This window comes from Venustampulla echinocandica (assembly GCF_003357145.1).
Source record: "Venustampulla echinocandica strain BP 5553 chromosome Unknown scaffold_1, whole genome shotgun sequence".
In the NCBI taxonomy this organism is placed as follows: domain Eukaryota; kingdom Fungi; phylum Ascomycota; class Leotiomycetes; order Helotiales; family Pleuroascaceae; genus Venustampulla; species Venustampulla echinocandica.
Genome location: NW_022474206.1, coordinates 2,572,410 through 2,590,614, shown reverse-complemented (window position 1 = coordinate 2,590,614; position 18,205 = coordinate 2,572,410). Strand labels below are relative to the sequence as shown.

Below are 18,205 nucleotides of genomic sequence, written 5' to 3'. Positions count from 1 at the left end.
TTGGATAAACTCCTCCACAGACTGTCCATCAATCCTCGGTATATCTTTGCCCCAACTCCATGCCCTGAACGCCATAGTCCCAGATTTTTGTTCTTCGACTTTTGCATGATACATCCGTTCACCCCCTTGTGGCCCCGCTCTCCATCGTTCTTCCCTCCTTTCACCCTATAATATCCATATAACTATCAAGTACAGGAACTCATCGCCTCTCCCCACCGCCACCGTGCTGCCCTTGCCCCTGCCCGGGACTATCAAACCGCGGCGCTGGAGATGCTCCCGGTGGGGCTCCCGGCAGAGGAGGGAATCCTGGAGGCGGCTGGAACCCACCCGGCAGCGGAGGGAACTGGAAATTGGGTGGTAGGCCGCCCGGCGGAGGGAAAGGCATGCCTGGGAGGGGAAGAGGAGGCGCGCCCGGTTGGCCTGGGAAGGGGGGCATAGGAGGCATTCCGCGACCACCTGGTGGGGGGATCATGCCTTGTGGAAGACCACCCGGTGGCATGGGCATTCCAAAAGGTGGTGGGGGGACGCCTAGAGAGCGTGATATTAGTTGGATACTCTTGGGAGTTAGGAGTATGGGAATGTGTAATGCGATATGAGTATAGGGCGAGGAGGGTAACATACCGCCTGGGAAGGGAAAGGGTGGTGGTGGATGGACGCCTGGGTTTTGTCCGAGCATGGGATTCGACGAGGATTGGCCTTCGGCGGCATAGGAGGAGGTAATGGAGTCGATTACTGATTGTGCCTTTTCATGGCCAATTTCTGCGCATGCCAGTATCAGATTCAGAGTCTTCGTACCATAGAACAGTATATGGAGGGCTCACGTTGGTAGTAGTCCACCACATTTCGCAAGTGATTCCGTCCACTATTATGCGCTTTGCGGACGCTCATCGAATCGTGCGTGAGATATACATCGCAGTAGTCACCTGTGGATGAGAAAGTGGGTTAGTCTGCGGCGCCATGAAAGGGAAGCTGATGAAGAAGTTAAAGGTGCGCCTGGGCTTCCCAGGAGGGAACGTACAGAAGACTATACTCAGTGTTAGCAAATGGATCGTAGAGACAATCGTGTTACAGAAGACCTACATTTTGGCATCTTGGTGAGATTGTATTATGAACGTTTGCAGTCGTTCTGAAAATGTTGCCTCGGGCAGTGAAGCTCTATAGAAATGGAAGCGCAAGTCGCGATTTGGATTTGGGTTGAGGTCACACGTGACACGACGTTCCGGGGTTCAGCCGAACATCCCAGTCGCTTTTCCAGGCCACGTCTAAAATATCCCCTTTCCGCTACTACGACGCGACGGACAGGTGTGAACAGCTACAAACCACAGAGACCGTCCCACCTTCGACAATACCGCAAGACCGTATCCGACGGCATGGCATATCTCCCGTCACTGCTGCACGCCTTGTGCAGTGTCGTGCTTTTCCTGGCATGTGCTGAGGCGCTGAAATTCGATATCGACGCTACGAGTAGAAACGATAGGAGCCGTGTGCGATGCATCCGGAATTTCGTTGCAAGGGATACGTTGGTGGTCGTAACAGCTACTGTGGATGGATATAAAGGAGATGGCATGAAGGTTGATATGGAAGTAAGTGCTATCTTTTGCAATGGGTGGTTTGGCTTTAGGTATGGGCCAGCACTAACGGAGGCACCTACCAATAGATCAAAGACGCTGTTGGAAATGAGTATGGCCGGCCAAGGGATGTGGTGGGCGAGCAAAGAATGGCATTTACATCTCATGCCGATTCATATTTTGACGTCTGCTTTGAGAACCACTTTACTGGCTGTGAGTACCGCTGCAACACCCGCTCCCTCTATTCGCAATACTAATTATATATTCTAGCCACGGGCGTCTCCAACCCAGTCAGACAGGTAGAACTCGACATTGATATCGGCGCAGACGCAAAGGATTGGTCTGCCGTTCAGGCCACCGAGAAGCTCAAACCTGTTGAAACAGAATTACGACGCATTGAGGAGATGGTGCAGGAAATCGTGGCTGAAATGGACTACCTCCGGAGCCGTGAGCAGAAGCTGCGGGATACCAATGAGAGCACCAACAACCGGGTCAGGTGGTTTGCGTTTGGAACTATGGGCATGCTAGTTGCTTTGGGAGCTTGGCAAATTATATATTTGCGGGCGTACTTCAGGTTTGTTTTGAAGGTTTTCTAAATATTTGTCAAAGCAATACTAACATAAACGCAGATCGAAACATCTCATCTAAGAGGCGTGTATGCTCTCGGGACGGTTCGGAATGGTTGGTGGCTGGGCGCATTTTTCGGTATTAGACCGCTTGTGTTATTACTAGTGGCTGGAGAAAAATAAGAACATAATGACAAATGCGATGAAGGGTAAGAAATGCCCTTGTACATGACATTGAGAAATCGAGCATTTTCCTGCTGTACGTTTTAGAATTGCTGCGTTATTCTTCAAAACTCGTGATACTTTTATATCTAGCGATTATTCCCTACCTCACTTTTTATCATAGTGAGCCTCAAAAGTCTGAGCCTACCCTCATCTTATGACCATAAATCGTTGGATAGACCATAGCGCTAGGGCGGGAGGTTTGCACGAGGGTTTTACTCGGATCTCAGCCTTGGATCGCGTCCGTATTCACCTTCAAAACAACCTCTCGCCTAAGTCTCTTACCGACACGCAAAAGAAATACAAAACTATTGACGCTTTCAAAATGATTTAATTTAGAAAAATAAAAAAATGAAGGAAGAGAGGAAAGAGCTAATATGGAAACTTGTTGGGAATTCATGTACATCAAAAGCAAAAAGAGTTCGGCCCGGTCGATTGCCTACATCTCTTGTCGTTATGTTGTTGTTGCCCATTCTTCTTCTCCTTCTCGGCCCAACACAATTTGTCCCGATCCACCAAGCCCAGTGGCCGCCTTTTGTGTTGTAACTGCAAAATGGCTTGTTGGACTATATAACCTTCAGAAACCAGTGGACGCCTCCCCCCCTTTTTAGCCGAGGCTTTGCCATGGCGGTCGGAGTATAATCTTGCACATATCTCCCCACTACGAGGGGAGTCAGAGGAATGATCCTACAAGTCAAGTTGCCACGGGGAAGCACTTTATGCTTTGTCCTCCACAGCCTCTAATATCCCACAATCATGACGTCCTCTGATCCCAAGATGGTCAGTTTCCCTCTGACTCCAGGCACCGAGTCCAAAGACACTTCGGCCCTATGACGCTGAAGTTGGACCTAAGCCACTGCACCGCGGTATATCGTTTGCAGGGCTATCTATCCTCCCTATCGACAAACTATTTACCATATTATGGGACTTGTTATAGGTGGGAGCTCAGACTGAGCAACATGGCTATCTGACGCTTCCGAGATATGAGCAAGTCTTGGTTTTAATATGTTCTTGTAGGCCATCCCCCTTTGCGAGTTCCGTCTTTCCAGCTCAAGTCAGCTACGCTTTTCACTTCAATAGACTTCCTCTGTCACGATAATATGGAAAAGTGACCCGATGCGCATTGGAGTGTGCTAGGTTAAGGGGCCTTCAAGCGTCCGCACAAAGGGATGTAACTCAGCAATATCACCAAATAGAACTAGAAAGAGAAAGGACTCGGTCAAGAGACACTATCTCATAACTAACCCTACCTTCACTACATCATATTCGTATTGAAGCCAAAAGACAAGTAGGGAAGTCAGAGTTTTAGTCCGATCAGTCCTCGCTCAGCCACATCAGAAACCGTGCCTAGGCACCTTGCCCTTAATGAGCGCTTGGGACTACTCATAGGTGATGATAGCCCGAACTAGAATGACATACTTAGATTAATTCATGCCGAGGTGCTTCAACCATAGCTCATACTGTGCTCTTGCCAACCTAGCAGTGCATGGTGAAGTTCGGAAAACCCAGAACAAAAAGCAGGTATAAATATAGACTCGGCAAGGAAGATAGGTGATAGCATATAGACTACTTTAGGATGAACTCCTCATGATCCTTGTAGATCAGAATATATACGGAGTTGTTCTGATTCAACCCATCGAGCGTCATAGAAGGACAGCGATATAATGAATCATTAAAGAGTTCTGTGCGTCACAGTTTCTACCAGGCATCTGAATGTTAAAAAACCATCCGCTATTGGGTTTAATGTGTACCAGCATACCATCCCGAGAATAGATGATATTATGAAGCTAGCCACTGAAACAGTAATAAGTTAGTCCTTGGAATCGGATATATAGTTCAGCCCCATATTTCTGGTATATATTATACACAACAGTCACAATGATGCCAAGATATTGGCATCAGGGTTCTAGATCGGAGAAGTACAGAATAACAGTGGGTTTCAATATTAATGCGGAACTGGCAACCAACAAGGCTCAGGAGACACGAGATGTCGGATAGTAGGTCAAACGAAGAATGGGGTTCTCAGAACAAGCCGGCAGCTTCATGTGGCATTAGTATATAAACTAGGGTAGCCTGGTGACATTAGACATCGTTAGGCATGAGATGCCTATGTTGGTAGTTGATGCAGTCAAATAGGTCACTGTGGTTCGGAGTCCACTAACATGGAATTTACCAACCTCTCAACAGTTACAGTTTTTAAGGCGCAAGCCCTTGTGTCATGAATTTCTACTTTTGATTGAGCTTCTGAGATGCAATAATCTGGAGTACAGCTTGTCAATCGACAAGAGACCGCAAAGCCCATAGAGTCTCCCTGACCATGATTTCCCGCTGCAAGCAATCAAACTCCCTATGCTCTCGACATAACACCCCAAGCCCGAATGATGTTGTCAGTATAACCAGCGAACAGGGTCTGTCCATCCGCGCTCCATGCCAAGCTAACACACTCTGGCTCTCTGCTCTTCTTGCCAACAGCCTGGAACTCTGGCTTCAACTCATCCACCTTGCTCTTCTTCTCCAAGTCGAAAATGATGATGCTGCTAGAGGTAGCGGCGCAGAGCCAGTATCGGTTGGGCGAGAAGACAAGGGCGTGGATCTCGTCACCAGCGTTCAATGAGTACAAATGCTTTGACTCATTCAAGTCCCACAGCATAGTTGTTCCATCCTTACCACCGGAAGCGCACAGAGATCCATCGGGAGAGATCGTAACAGTGTTGATGTAACCAGTGTGGCCAATATGATCGGTCTGCAGTCTGCAGGAGGAGAGTTCCCAGACCTATTCACAATATCAGCATCGTCTTTTTGCGATGAGAAATCTTAAAGGGGAGCATGCGAATATCAATCAGGGCAAATTGGTGATGGGTTGTCTCATGGCTCGGTCTCCCGAGCTCTGAAGTAGCAAATACTTTAAGTTGCAAAAACATCATGTTGACTTCGCATGCTCCACTTAATACCAGAAGAAATGTTTCTCACCTTGACGAGCTTGTCCCAGCCTGAGCTGACAATCACTGGGTTCTGAGGATTTGGGCTGAATCGAACGCACGAGACCCAGTCGGCATGTCCCTTCTCGCTGATGGTGAACTTGCAGTCACCGAGGGTGTTCCAGAGCTTGATTGTTCGGTCTCGGGATCCGGAAACAATTTGTCTGTTGTCGGCGGAGAAAGAGACGGAGAGGACATCGTTGGTGTGGCCAACAAACCGGCGGGTGGTGGTACCGGTGGAAAGCTCCCAGAGACGGAGGGTCTTGTCCCAGGAGGCAGAGAGGGCATAGGCACCGTCGGAAGAGATAACCTAGAAGCAGTCTCAGCACAAATTTCATCCAATTTGGTCATAACCAAGCATTGAGCCTCCAGGGCTCGCAGAGTAACATACACAGTCAGAGACAATGTGAGAGTGACCGTGGAGAGACCGCTTTGGGTAGCCGTAAGAGCTCTCGTCGCGGGTCAAGTTCCAGATGATCAGCGTCTTGTCGCGGGAGCCCGACAAGAGCATATTTGGGTTCTCGAGAGACGTCGCGAGGGACGTGACCCAGCCGCTGTGGCCCTCAAGGGTGCCCTTCAGAATGAGTTGTTCTGTCATCTTGAGGGGATCGCGTTGCTGTATCGATTTGCGACGTCAAGTACAGAAGTTGAGGAAATGTAAAAATGGACCAGTGTGGGATCTTAAGCGAACTGCCCTAGAGCAGGCTAGTGCGCTCGAGTTCCGAACCTGCTGAGAGAGAACCTGAACAGCCTCACAGCCTCGCAGCCTTGATCTGATGCGTGACCTTGATTTGGATGCAGATCGATACTAATAACTTAAGGTAACTATCGGACAGGAACCTAAGTTCAAATAATACTGCAGTCTCAGAAAATATTTCTGGTCCCTCAACTTCCACCTAGTACCACGCGACGGTTTATGATCACGTGATAACGCCCCTTTCGGAGGGGTACGTACTGGTATGTGGGATTTAAGTACCTAGGTACAAAGGTGCCCACCTACCTTGGGGCGCTTCATAACTTAGAATGGCTGACCGGAGGGAATTAAGGGCAAAGGCATATCACTATGCTAATAATTTGATCCGTTTGTGGCCTCCTCCATATCTCCCTGGATCGATTATATCAACCTGCTTTAAACCATACGTACCTTACCTATTTAATACTACGCGCCTCAGCGTGGTTGCTGGCAGAACAAGGAAGCCTCATACGCTTATTAGGTAGCCATCGAAATGCCAAGGCACTTTTTAATTGAGATAGGTACCTAGGCACGCAGCCACATTACCACGTGAAACGGAACCGTAACAATGCCCGAACCAAGCTAAATGGGGCTAAGCGCCACATCGCACCGCCACAACTCGGGGCCTGGTTGTCCAGACCTCCGTCGTGGCGGGCGACGTAAGAAGCTGGCGCAATTGTCCCCTCAAACACGTACAAGACAGTTAAAATAGGCACCACCACACGTTTAAAGTTGGAGGATCCTCGCATACTTTGTCCCTTATCGATTTTATCGGTTTTCTAGCGTCTAAATTGAACCCAACATGTCTGCACCAACGAAGACCACGGACAGCCCAGTAAGCTTGAACAATCCCCACAGGACATTGCACTTTCATGCTCCTTGCCCCTCGCCCCGTCTTTATAATTGAACTTGAACTTCTGCTGACGCTGATATTCTCTCGCAGGTCAAAAGTCCAAGTGGAGCTGAATCTCCTACCACTGCTCGACCCTTAGAGATGGACGACGACGATGTCCAGGAATCCGGTGTGCTAATCAACGATGGCCCCGGGGGTCCTAGACCTGCCACGGTTGAGGATGCACCCCCGCCAAAGCCTCCTCGCCCCCTTAGCCCTCAGCAACAAGCCGAAAACACCCTCCAGGAAGCTTTCCCAAGTATTGATGCGGCCGTTATTAAAGCTGTCTTGAGGGCTAGCAGCGGTCGCGTCGAGCCCGCCTTTAATGCTTTACTAGGTGACTAGTGCTGTTAATATCATTCAAGCAATGCTAACTCTCAAAGGCATGTCCGACCCTGATGCCGTCGTTGAAGAAACCCCTCCCCCTCAGCCTCCCCGGCCAGCGGTTAACCGCGCTGGATCTACCCCCCAAACCCAACTCGAATCCGACGAGCAATACGCCCGCCAACTTGCTGAGCATTATGGAGGCGCAGATCCATATGGCCCTCGAGTTAGCAGCAGGACCATGCCCCGCGGTCGGCAACAAACCGGGCTCAAGCCAAACGAAATGCACGACGACGATGATCGCAATTTTCTTGATGACGACCTCCCAATTATCAAGGAGAATCTTAAGAAAGGATTCCTGGAGACACAAACCAAGGTTAATGGATGGATTACGAATTTAAAGAAGAGGATTGATGGTATTGATGACGACGACGATGAAATGTCCTCAACCCAGCAGGGCCATAAACCTGGAAATGCTCCTTATCGTTCCCGAAGGAGCGGAGATGGAAGGCAGAGTGGGGACTATAACCGCTATGATGCGGATCCGCATGTTCTTGGTGATGATTTTGCTGGGATTCAGCTGAATGATGATGGCAGTAAGTATATCTTTCTGTGGTGGTGAACTTGGCCGTATGTTTAACGAATCTGCAGGTGCCGCTCATCGCTCAACACGCCCTCTCGCGAATCCAGATCTTTTTAAGCCAACCCCTGCGGTGCCAAAGGTAGAAGGGCGCAAAGTATCATTCCAACCCCGCCCGATAGAGGACCTGGATATCTATGGCGGCGCACCGAAGCTGAGCACAAATGAAACCAGTACAGCCTCGGCGCCCAAGCCGAGCAAATGGCAGCCGCTTTCTGCCGTGGCTCCAAGCCCTATGGGCGAGACAGATAATGATCCCTTTAGTCTTGGAGACAGTGAAGACGAGAAGGAGTCCAAGGATCGCGTCGGAGGAAAGGAGATCAGGATGGAAGATGGAGAAAGACTGAAGAAGGCAGCGGCTGAGGCGATGGCTGAGAACATCGGCGAGCCAGAGCGGAAGCCAGAAGCTGCTGAGACTGTCGGGACCAAGGATAAGGCTGCGGACGAGAAATTGGCTGGAAAATCGTAGTGGCGCTCTGGAGGAATTTGTGGGCGGCTTTTGTCAGGTCACTCAAGCGGTGCGATTTCCCAAGGTTGCTCATAGCTCAATGATATCCTGCGGCCATGTTTTGATTTACTGCGACGCTATTCAGCAGAGCACCACGACCCATGAACCATGGGGACACTTGACTGCCTACCTACCTGAGGTAGGTAAGGTACCTAGTTATTATATACTATTCAATGAATGACTGATGTCCATACCGTCAGCCTCGCACAGCCTCGCCAAGTGCCTGTCGCAACACGTGGGCCGATCTATTGGCGCACACGCGAAGAAAAGCAACGGCGCAAAGGCGCAAGACGTGTAAACATGGCGCCGATCTGCATCCACAGAGGTGGACGGAGGACGGAGGGCTAGAACGGAATGCCCCAATCCGGCAATTTATTGGTGAGAACAGAACAGAGCAGAACATAACGATGCGAAGCCTAGAGCGGTGATCTACCCACTGTATGTATTACTACTGTATGTGATGTGTGTTACAGCACATCCCACAGGCGTCTGTTACTATTGCTCTATTGCTCTTGCTGCTATTGTTGCCCGTCTTCCCTCTGCTTGCATGCTGCCCCTCGCTAGTCCCGATCCGGGCCTGTCTAGTTCTTATCAACAACCCCAGATGACATATCGTCGATTGCCAGACAGCGAAACATACAGCCAGACCTACAGCCAAAACACCCAGCTTCCACAGCTTAATCCCCTCCGGATCCACGAAGGAGCTAATCAATAGCTGCCGCGACAATCTGGCCACCTACCACAGACCTCTCGGCATCGAATCGGCCTCTTCAACAGCCTTGTCCAGTCGCCACTAAACAGCGACATCTTTTCCCTTCTCCCTTTCCCCCTCCGTCCCTCCTCTCTCCCGCCCTCGTCCCCGTCCAGCTTTGTCTGCAGTTCTCGCTGCGGTTGGTTCCTTGTGCCACCATCTTTTTTCGCTCCGCGCCTCTGTCGCACTCGACGCCGTACGCCCATGCCCCCATACCTCTAATAAATTGGAAAACCATAAGCTGCAGCTTAGGAGCCCACTGTTCACTTGATATGCAGCCATGAGCTTCTGTCTTATCCTCTGCATGTGATCGAGTTCAGGTCGCTTGGATTCCCTCTTATACCTACTTGCCCAATCTCCAATCTCCAGTCTCCAGTCTATTGACTCGCTCAGTGCCCACAAGGGCCCCGTGGGTGCCAACACCGCACTATGTAGGTCCTACTATCTCCCCCAGCCTGTCGGTAGAGTGCAGATCAGGCCAGAGGGGGCCGAAGCACTTCCAGCCACCGCTGGTGTCGATGATGGTCGTGTTTGTGCTAACGGTTTGGCGCATCTAGGAAGTTTGGCAAGAAGATCCAGAAAAGGCAGCTCGAGGTCCCTGAGTATGCGGCGAGCTTTGTCAATTACAAGGCGTTGAAGAAGGTGCGTCGCTGAGGTTGCGGAGGTTGCTGTGTTGTACAGAAAAAAGCAATACTGCCCAGGGGATTGCCAACCAGGCGTTCGGACATGTGCGCTGATACATTGGTACCCGCAGCTCATCAAGAAGCTCTCTGCGACGCCGACCATTCCAACCCAAAATGATCTTCAGCGCCCACCCGGGGTTATAGATTCCCAAGCAGCCTTGCAAGCAAACAAAGCTACGTTCTTCTTCCAGCTGGTAAGTCAGGCCCCTCTTGTAGGAGGAAGTCGTGCTAAGATGGCGAAAAAGGAACGAGAACTCGAGAAAGTCAACGCATTTTATCTCCAGAAAGAGGCCGAGGTATGTCATGATATCAGTACAGCCCAGCAAACTTCAGTTGACATCAACTAGCTCAACATTCGGCTCAAGACGCTATTGGACAAGAAGAAGGTCCTCCAGTCTCGCAGTGGGAGCACGTCCAGGCGCTCTGCGAAGTTTACGACGTTAGAAGAAGGCTTCCAGCAATTCGGCAACGATCTCAATAATCTCCAGCAATTTGTTGAAGTCAATGGAACTGCCTTCTCTAAGATCCTGAAGAAGTGGGATAAGACGTCGAAATCCAAAACCAAGGAGCTTTATCTTTCCCGTGCTGTCGAAGTTCAGCCCTTCTTCAATGCTACGGTCATTAGCGAACTGTCCGACCAGGCTACTACGAGTCTTCAAGAACTTGGTGCGTGGGCCGAGGGAGATAATATCAACTTCGAACGCAGCTCCGAGCATATCGTGAGCAGCCAGCATCTATTAGGAACGGACGAGGGCGATGCCGATACGCTGCTCCTAGACACTGTGATCTCCGGGAACCTCGAGGCTCTCAAAGATCTGCTTCTGAGATTAAAGACGGCGGCAGATCCAAATGGCTCCCGAGATATTGCGCTACTAGAGCGGATTACCAGAACCTTTTTGTCTGCGATTAACGAAGCACCAGAAGCGTCATTACAACTCCTTCTGGATACTGGCCTGGTCGATGTTCAATCCGAGGATGATATCAACGAGCGAAATTGTCTTCATCAAACTGCCATATATGGCAACTCCTTTGTTCTCGGGGTTGGACTGTCGAATGGAGTGGCAGTAAATCGTACAGATGTCTATGGACGGGTCCCTCTGCATTATGCTTGTATGCATGGCCGGTTGGACATGATGGAGGCTCTGTTAAACGGTAATTTGAACCCCTATCCCGTTAACTAAAGCTAAACGCCTCGCAGCCGATCAAGCAACTATTGATTTAATTGATCACGACAACTTCACGCCCTTAGTTCATGCAATCATACATGGACACTATGAGTGCGCCAAAAGACTACTGAACCGGTCCGCTCGTATTGATCCAATCTCTGACAACGACCATGTACCACTGAATTTAGCTTGCGAACATGGATCTCTAGCAATAGTCGAGTTGCTCTTGCAGCATGGAGCTGCAATCTTACCGGATGCCGAAGGGCTGTATCCACAACATCTTGTCGCCCGCTCTGGCCAAACCCCACAGTTACTTCTTCTGCTGAAAGACTACGGCGCAGATCTAGATCAAATCGACAAGCTCTATTCTTGGACGCCTTTATTCCATGCTGCAAGCGAAGGCAATGTACCCTGTATGCGAACACTGCTCGAGGTCGGAGTCGAGACCAAGCTTCAGGATGAGAAAGGCCTTCCTGCAATGTATTATGCAGCATGGGAAGGGCACTTGGAGTGCATGAAGTTGTTATCGTCCACATCAGTTGAGATGCGGAAACTAAGACAGCCAATGCAAGACACCCAGCTCGGGCAATTTACTGGGAGTAGTGCGCCAATGCCAATGAGCATTGATGCGGACGGTATCCCAGAGCTCGAGCTTCCTCCTCCTATAATTCCGCTAAGACGATACGGCCACAACTTCCTCGACACCAAGACGTTTGTACAGATTAGCTTCGAAGAAAATGGCGAGCAACCGATGGTCTTCTTCCACGATAGCAAATATCCTGCAGCTCGTCTTACTATTTCTTCGAAACTATCCGATTTGATACCCAAGAATATTTTGCTCCCATTCCAGGAAGATACCCGGCTTGTTTCATTTCAGATTGATAACTTAGACTCCTTCGCCATTGATTTCGATGTCTTTCCTACATATGGCGCAAAGGTTATTGCCAAAACAGTTGCATTACCCAGCACGTTCCGAGCATTGCGGAGTAGCTCCGGGCGCTGTTGCCTTCCCCTCTTCGATCCAAGGCTAAGGGCCATTGGACAAATTACTTTTAATTTCCAAGTAATCAAACCATTCCAGGGCAAGCCATTGGAAATCACAGATTTTGAGACATATTGGAAGGCCACAAGTCAATTCGACCACAGACCATCCGCATTTATCACTGGTTCAAGTCTGTCGGGGCATTATGTGCAACTATTTGTCCAGCATACTTGCGATGGTGTACCTGTGCTCTGGCCAAGATGGACGATGGGCTATATGGATATCGAGTTTCCAGTGAGCCGTCTGACTTATGCCCAATTTGTCAGTGCTGGCTCACGCTACGCGAAGGCGGGAGACTTATTAGAGCTCCCTAACTTACCGTTGGAAAATATTGAACAAGTTCATCAGATTCTATCCAACTCCGCTGTGTCTCTCCAAAATGCATTGGATCTTTTACCAAAGGGCATGCATGTCAACCTCCAGGTGCTGTATCCCTCCTCTGAGGAGGAGGAAACACTTCGTTTGGGGCCAACAATCAACATCAACACATTTGGGGATGCAATCCTTGGAGTCGTCTTCGACCATGCAAGAGCCCTCCGAGAAAGATCTCCAGATGCGATGAGATCCATTGTTTTTAGCTCATATAGTCCCACTGTCTGTACGGCATTAAATTGGAAGCAGCCAAACTATCCCGTGTTTCTCTGCAACGACCTAGGGAGCGACAGCCAGAGGTCAGGTACTTCGGTGGCTGTAACGACCAGCGGGAGAAGAACAACGTCTATCAAGGAGGCAGTTCGGATTGCCCAAGATAACAATTTTATGGGCTTGATTTGCGTTTCGAGACTCCTAGTAAGTCACGACTTCGCTATATCAATCCATTTGAAGGTACTAATGCTTGATAGGACATGGTGCCAGCATTAGTTGAAGCGATCAAAGCACAAGGGCTTGTTCTCGTTACGGATGAGACTGGAGAACCGCCCGAGAGAGGGAATCATAATGACCCCTTCCCGAGCCTTCCAGATGGTATAGATGGGGTGCTGAAGGCGAACGGGGTGTTGAGGTTTAATGAGAGTATAGATATGTAGAGAAATGTATATACGCAACGCAATCAAAATACCAAATGCAAATCATTTACAGCGCCGCCTATCTTCAATGCTTTGGATATCTAGTATGCTTCTTCCCTAACGCCCTCCACGCTTAACCATGCCCCTTTAGCCTTTAAGATGTTTTACATTAACAGCTCTTGCGCCCTAACTATGCACCCTTGAACTGATACTTCAGCCCGTCTAACTCCTCTGGATCCACACTCCCCATAACCCGCTTCCCCACCAAGACAACCGCAAAAACCCCAACCGGCAAACATCCCAAAACCCACCAATAACCACCGGCCGCCAACACTTCTCTCCTCCTCCCCAACATACTCAAGCCCAGCAGCAGGAGACACAGTCCCATATTCAAGAGCGGCAAGTATTTCCGTATTGGGCCGTGATTATCGCCGAGTACCTCACGCCCCCCACCATTCATCTTCGAATCTCGTACCCGCTGGACTTTACTCATATTATCGATAAAGTCGACACCTATAGACTCCGGAGGTAACATATATACCATCCACGCTGTGGAGAGGAGGCTCGTGATACTCAGTACGGCGAGCAAACCTGTGTTTGGGGGGGCTTCGTAGAAGGGGATGGTGAGGTAGGGAAATAAAGAGAGGAGAGGGATGGTGAAGAGGAACTGGGTGAAGATCTTGTTTTGGGTTTCGTTTTGCAGTCGGAGGCTGGCTATTAAGGTTTCTTGCTCTATAGTAAGGCATTAGTTGGTGTTTTGCGGGCATATAGGGGTTGATGGGGGGCTAGCCTTCTTCGTCCATGGCTTCTGGGAGCGAATCGTCAGAGTTATCATCTGTGGGATAGCGGAAGGTCTTACGGAGGCGGGATGTAGACGATTCCATTTTGGTTTGTAATATGGCTTCTGTTCTAAGAGGACTCGGCTGAGAGAATTGGAGACCATGACGGGAACGTCAGCCTTGTCACGTGTAGATTCCCGCTTCAACATCACTTGAAATCGGATGTTGCCGAGAAGCTTTCACTTCGAAGTCCAGTTCTTGCGATCGAACAACACTCGCTATTGCAAGATGCTCCCCCGTCTCTTACGCTCAAGGGCGCTGCCCAGATTCTCAAATCTTAGGGCCCAAAATGTTATGCTACAGCGGCGGACTATGATCGCAGCACCCAAGGTGGGAGATGGACCTCTTATGAGTCGACAGCCAAACCGTGAACTCCCAGGTAAGATTCCTTGCTCGTCCTATACATTTTTAAGCTAATTAGTTCCCTATATAGAAATACCGCAAAATGGCATGCGCTGGTTTCGCTCCGGCACCATTTTCCTCGTCATCCTCGTCTCCAGCTGCCTCGGTATATTTAACTACCAAAAGTCGTCGTCCTCTGTCGTAGCCTCCACCCTCTATGCGCTACGCACCAGCCCAAAAGCGCGCGAATACCTAGGGGACGATATCTACTTCGCGCACCAAATGCCCTGGATTTGGGGCGAGATGAACCAATTGCATGGACGGATAAATATACATTTTGAGGTGAAGGGCACGAAGAAGCGAGGCACAATGAAGTTTACGAGCTTTAGGAGGACGAGGATGGGGATGTTCGAGACTACTGAGTGGAGTTTGGAGACGGATGAGATGATTGAGGAGAATGGAGAGATGAAGAGGAAGAAGATTGATCTGTTGGATGGTAGCGATCCTTTCAAGGGGATTGAGGCCGACGAGAACGAGGCGAAGGTTGTTGGAAGGGGGAGTTATGCGCCAAACTTGTCGGGATGAATGGGGATTCTTGAGGGCTTAGTAAAACTGTATAGGAGATTGGGAGCAAGGAATTGAGAATGAAAGGTGGGCATTGGGATGGCGTTAAAAGGGAAATTCTGCTCTAGGAAACTCCGACGTAATGCCAAATGTATTGTACAAAATTTTAGTTTACAACTCTAGTCTACGCTGTCGCCTGCAGCGGCTCTTCCACCTCCTTCACCGTCGCAGGAATCGTAGGCCATGGCTTCTTAATAGCATCTTGGAGCTTGACCACGCACCCCTTAGGTCCTGCAACGCAGCCGTTGAGAACCAAAATTCCCTTCTCAGCATCCACCCTCAACACCTTAACATTCTGCACCGTGACTTGTTGTCCTCCCATATTCCCCGGCATCTTTTTCCCGGGGTGAACTCTGGATCCACTGCCCTGCCCACCTCCGGATGAACCCATCGCACGATGGGTCTTCGAATTACCATGCGAAGCTGGTTGTCCCTTCCATCCATGTCTCTTCATACCACCCTCAAAACCCATACCCCTACAATTACTCCTAGCATCGACAAACTGACCCTCCAGGAACCAATCGGGGCCGATCGTTTGCCCAACATCCAACAGCCCGCTCGAATCCTTGACTCTGAACTCTGTCACGTATCTCTTGGGGCTCACTCCCGCGCCGGTGAAATGCCCTAACAGCGGGCGCGTGACGTTGTCTTTATGTTTCCACCCTGCCCCTATCTGTACTGCGAAGTATCCATTCTTCTCCCGCGTCTTGTGCGATACCACTTGTACTCTGTCCAGCTGTACGACAGTACATGGTGTTCTGTTTCCTGTCTCAGGGTCATAGAGCGCCGTCATGCCCTTCTTAATCGCTAGAGCTCCAGTCCGTAAGGGTAATGTCCTTGCTTTCCGTAAGAGTGCTGCAGCTGGTGAATGTTCGAGGGTGGGAAGACCTGCGGTCTGTTGATTGAACCGACCAGGTTTGGAGCGCTTGTTGGCCGTGCTCCATCCGTATTTGACGCCGCGTTTTGTTACGAGGGGGAGGAGGGCCTCCGGCAGGAGGAATTTCGGAGGCAATTGTGCCCAGCTTATGGGCAGCTTGGGTGCCATTATGCATAGGCGTTGTGGATGTGTGATGAGGGTGGTTGAAGCAACACGGAGTATAGAGCTCAAGGCGATGGGGATTTTCGCTACGGAGGGCGAAAGGGGCCAGTGTGGTCACCAATATCTGTATTTCAGATTTCGGCACCGCTTAGATTTCTTGAGGCGACACATTATGGAAATGAAATAAGCACGAGCCGCTGAGATGGTTTATTACTTTACATCGAATGTTGTGACTCCTAGTGCTTTCCTCTACGTAGGCAAGGACAAAGTTGAAAGTAAGGATTTTCATTTTGTCTTGCGACGCTGAAAAAGTGTTAATTAAGCGCCCCAGATGAGGATCTCATCAAGTACGGCCTCGAGGAAGATGTTTGGTTTCACGCCGACAAACTCTCAAGTGCTCACATATATCTTCGCATGAAAGAAGGCGAAACTTGGGAAACGATACCTGAAGAGGTGCTTACAGATTGCGCCCAACTCACCAAGGCGAATTCCATCGAGGGTAAGAACCCATGGCCCTCCTTTTACGATTGCACGTGATGATAATCTATTTAATAGGGAACAAGAAGGATAATGTTACAGTTATTTATACGCCGTGGTCGAATCTCAGGAAGGATGGCAGTATGGCGGTTGGTCAAGTTAGCTTCAAGGATCCGAGGAAGGTTCGTCAACCCATCGCAGTGCTTTAGGCGACATGTTTCTGAGACTTTGATTCTTTTAGGTGAAAAGGATCCTAGTTGCGCAGAGAGAGAATCCTATAGTTAATCGCCTCAACAAGACGAAGGAGGAGAAATACCCTGATTTGCAAATGGAGAAGGAAGAAATACTTAAGGCGTTGAGGAAGAAGGACCAGGCATCGAGATTAGACCGGGTAAGTAAGATCTTTCTGAGATATAAGGGGATGGCATAGCTGATTAGTATAGAAAAAAGAAGAGGCGAGAATTGCGCAGGAGAGGAAGGAGAAGAAGTGGCAGAAGGAGCATGCGTATGATGATCTCTTTACTGGGGACGATGACGAGGCAAATAACCAGGATCGAGGGGAAGATTACTTGGATGATTTCATGTAGGTATTTTCTAGACGACGGGTCTATACAAACTGTCCTTTACCTCGGATCTTGAGGCTTGTGAATTCTAAGTCCTCCAATAGCCTCTTTACTTCCTCACTCAATCATGAGAGTTTGTTCCTTGCAATATAACTTGCAACTCGTCATTAGCCACATGCCCTCTGTAGGTTGTTAGTATTATCAGCATGTGTTAGAAATATAGCGTACTCAGCACCACGGCTTTCCATCCTTAACGCCGTCTAAACCCTCTAAAATATCCATCTGATCATCCATAACAAGACCCGTCGTTCACATTCCGCCCCCTCTCCCACCAAGCCCACTGCTCATTTGATTAACACTGGTTCCCTTCACAGCATGGTCGTTCGGATTCGCCGCTGCCTCGTATAAAATATTCGTCGGCGCCCTCCCAAGCTGCATCCAATCGCCCTTGAATCCCAAATAGCTGATATTCGTCACATCATCCCCATAATTATCCTCCACAAACAAATTCAAGCTCTGTACCTTCCCAAACAGCGCCCTCTTCACAGGAATATCTTGAATACCCGATGTTTGGGAGAGCGAGAACTCTTGTGTGGGGGATAAGTCGCTGGCGGTGGAGAAGTCGAGGTCGTCACGGTTGATAAACACCTTTAGTGTCTGGGGAGCGGAGGACGAGTTTGAGGTTCGGATTAGGATTGAATGGAGCTTTACTTGGCCTGTGAATCTAGTTTCCGCGTAACATGCATCAGTATTTTGTGTGGGTGGTGGGACTGAGGAAGACCCACGGAATGTGCATTAGTAGCTGCTCGTCAGTGTCGCTCTCTAACTCTGGCCTTTCCTCTAGCCGCTCCGCCCATGTCTTCTTTACTATTGCCTTCCCTGAGCCGGCTTCGGCTTCGTTGAGGGTCGTGATATCGTCAAAGCTAATATGTTGGTAAAGAGAGTACTGAAGCGCGGGCGTTATGTCATCGGAGTGGTCGTGGCCGCCGTCGCCGTGGTCGTGCCCTGAATGATCATGCTCATCATGGCAATGAGTAGACATTGCGATATCGGGGGTTGCAGAGAGATGTTGGATTGAAGGGATGAATATCTAGAAGTTGAGTGGTGTTCAGGCGGGGTCGATCCAGATCGCGGGGCCATGGATCAACAACCAAGCCATTAGAATCTTGGAACTCGAAATATTTTTGAGGATCAGAGTACCACAAAGAGGTTTATCTTAAAGGATTGCTATTTTGCTTAAGGTA

At 49.5% G+C, this 18,205-nt stretch overlaps 9 protein-coding genes across 9 annotated transcripts; 5 read left to right on the top strand and 4 right to left on the bottom strand.

Moving 5' to 3' along the window:
• Positions 1–199: 199 nt before the first annotated feature.
• BP5553_03383 (uncharacterized protein) lies at positions 200–1,090 on the bottom strand (the record flags this gene model as incomplete). The annotated part of the gene is made up of 5 exons (XM_032012006.1): positions 200–528; positions 622–759; positions 822–923; positions 1,019–1,024; positions 1,081–1,090. The coding sequence occupies 5 exons, from the start codon at positions 1,088–1,090 to the stop codon at positions 200–202; spliced, it is 585 nt and encodes a 194-aa protein (XP_031871699.1).
• Positions 1,091–1,370: 280 nt separating this feature from the next.
• Positions 1,371–2,216, top strand: BP5553_03382 (Uncharacterized protein; the record flags this gene model as incomplete). The annotated part of the gene is made up of 4 exons (XM_032012005.1): positions 1,371–1,583; positions 1,658–1,781; positions 1,839–2,142; positions 2,198–2,216. The coding sequence occupies 4 exons, from the start codon at positions 1,371–1,373 to the stop codon at positions 2,214–2,216; spliced, it is 660 nt and encodes a 219-aa protein (XP_031871698.1).
• Positions 2,217–4,703: 2,487 nt separating this feature from the next.
• Positions 4,704–5,932, bottom strand: BP5553_03381 (putative Guanine nucleotide-binding protein subunit beta-like protein; the record flags this gene model as incomplete). Its single annotated transcript, XM_032012004.1, has 3 exons — positions 4,704–5,129; positions 5,327–5,644; positions 5,726–5,932. 3 exons carry the CDS (start codon positions 5,930–5,932, stop codon positions 4,704–4,706), a joined length of 951 nt encoding a protein of 316 aa, XP_031871697.1.
• A 937-nt stretch (positions 5,933–6,869) lies between these two features.
• Positions 6,870–8,392, top strand: BP5553_03380 (uncharacterized protein; the record flags this gene model as incomplete). The annotated part of the gene is made up of 4 exons (XM_032012003.1): positions 6,870–6,902; positions 7,011–7,296; positions 7,343–7,840; positions 7,881–8,392. The coding sequence occupies 4 exons, from the start codon at positions 6,870–6,872 to the stop codon at positions 8,390–8,392; spliced, it is 1,329 nt and encodes a 442-aa protein (XP_031871696.1).
• A 1,070-nt stretch (positions 8,393–9,462) lies between these two features.
• BP5553_03379 (SPX-domain-containing protein) lies at positions 9,463–13,098 on the top strand (the record flags this gene model as incomplete). The annotated part of the gene is made up of 7 exons (XM_032012002.1): positions 9,463–9,488; positions 9,552–9,711; positions 9,744–9,824; positions 9,937–10,161; positions 10,213–11,017; positions 11,064–12,862; positions 12,916–13,098. 7 exons carry the CDS (start codon positions 9,463–9,465, stop codon positions 13,096–13,098), a joined length of 3,279 nt encoding a protein of 1,092 aa, XP_031871695.1.
• Positions 13,099–14,144: 1,046 nt separating this feature from the next.
• Positions 14,145–14,843, top strand: BP5553_03378 (Uncharacterized protein; the record flags this gene model as incomplete). The annotated part of the gene is made up of 2 exons (XM_032012001.1): positions 14,145–14,295; positions 14,350–14,843. The coding sequence occupies 2 exons, from the start codon at positions 14,145–14,147 to the stop codon at positions 14,841–14,843; spliced, it is 645 nt and encodes a 214-aa protein (XP_031871694.1).
• Positions 14,844–15,006: 163 nt separating this feature from the next.
• Positions 15,007–15,927, bottom strand: BP5553_03377 (Translation protein; the record flags this gene model as incomplete). The annotated part of the gene is made up of 1 exon (XM_032012000.1): positions 15,007–15,927. The coding sequence occupies one exon, from the start codon at positions 15,925–15,927 to the stop codon at positions 15,007–15,009; it is 921 nt and encodes a 306-aa protein (XP_031871693.1).
• Positions 15,928–16,123: 196 nt separating this feature from the next.
• BP5553_03376 (DUF814-domain-containing protein) lies at positions 16,124–16,985 on the top strand (the record flags this gene model as incomplete). The annotated part of the gene is made up of 5 exons (XM_032011999.1): positions 16,124–16,196; positions 16,253–16,420; positions 16,477–16,580; positions 16,640–16,789; positions 16,842–16,985. 5 exons carry the CDS (start codon positions 16,124–16,126, stop codon positions 16,983–16,985), a joined length of 639 nt encoding a protein of 212 aa, XP_031871692.1.
• Positions 16,986–17,270: 285 nt separating this feature from the next.
• On the bottom strand, positions 17,271–18,003 carry BP5553_03375 (Galactose-binding protein; the record flags this gene model as incomplete). The annotated part of the gene is made up of 2 exons (XM_032011998.1): positions 17,271–17,685; positions 17,747–18,003. 2 exons carry the CDS (start codon positions 18,001–18,003, stop codon positions 17,271–17,273), a joined length of 672 nt encoding a protein of 223 aa, XP_031871691.1.
• Positions 18,004–18,205: the final 202 nt, after the last annotated feature.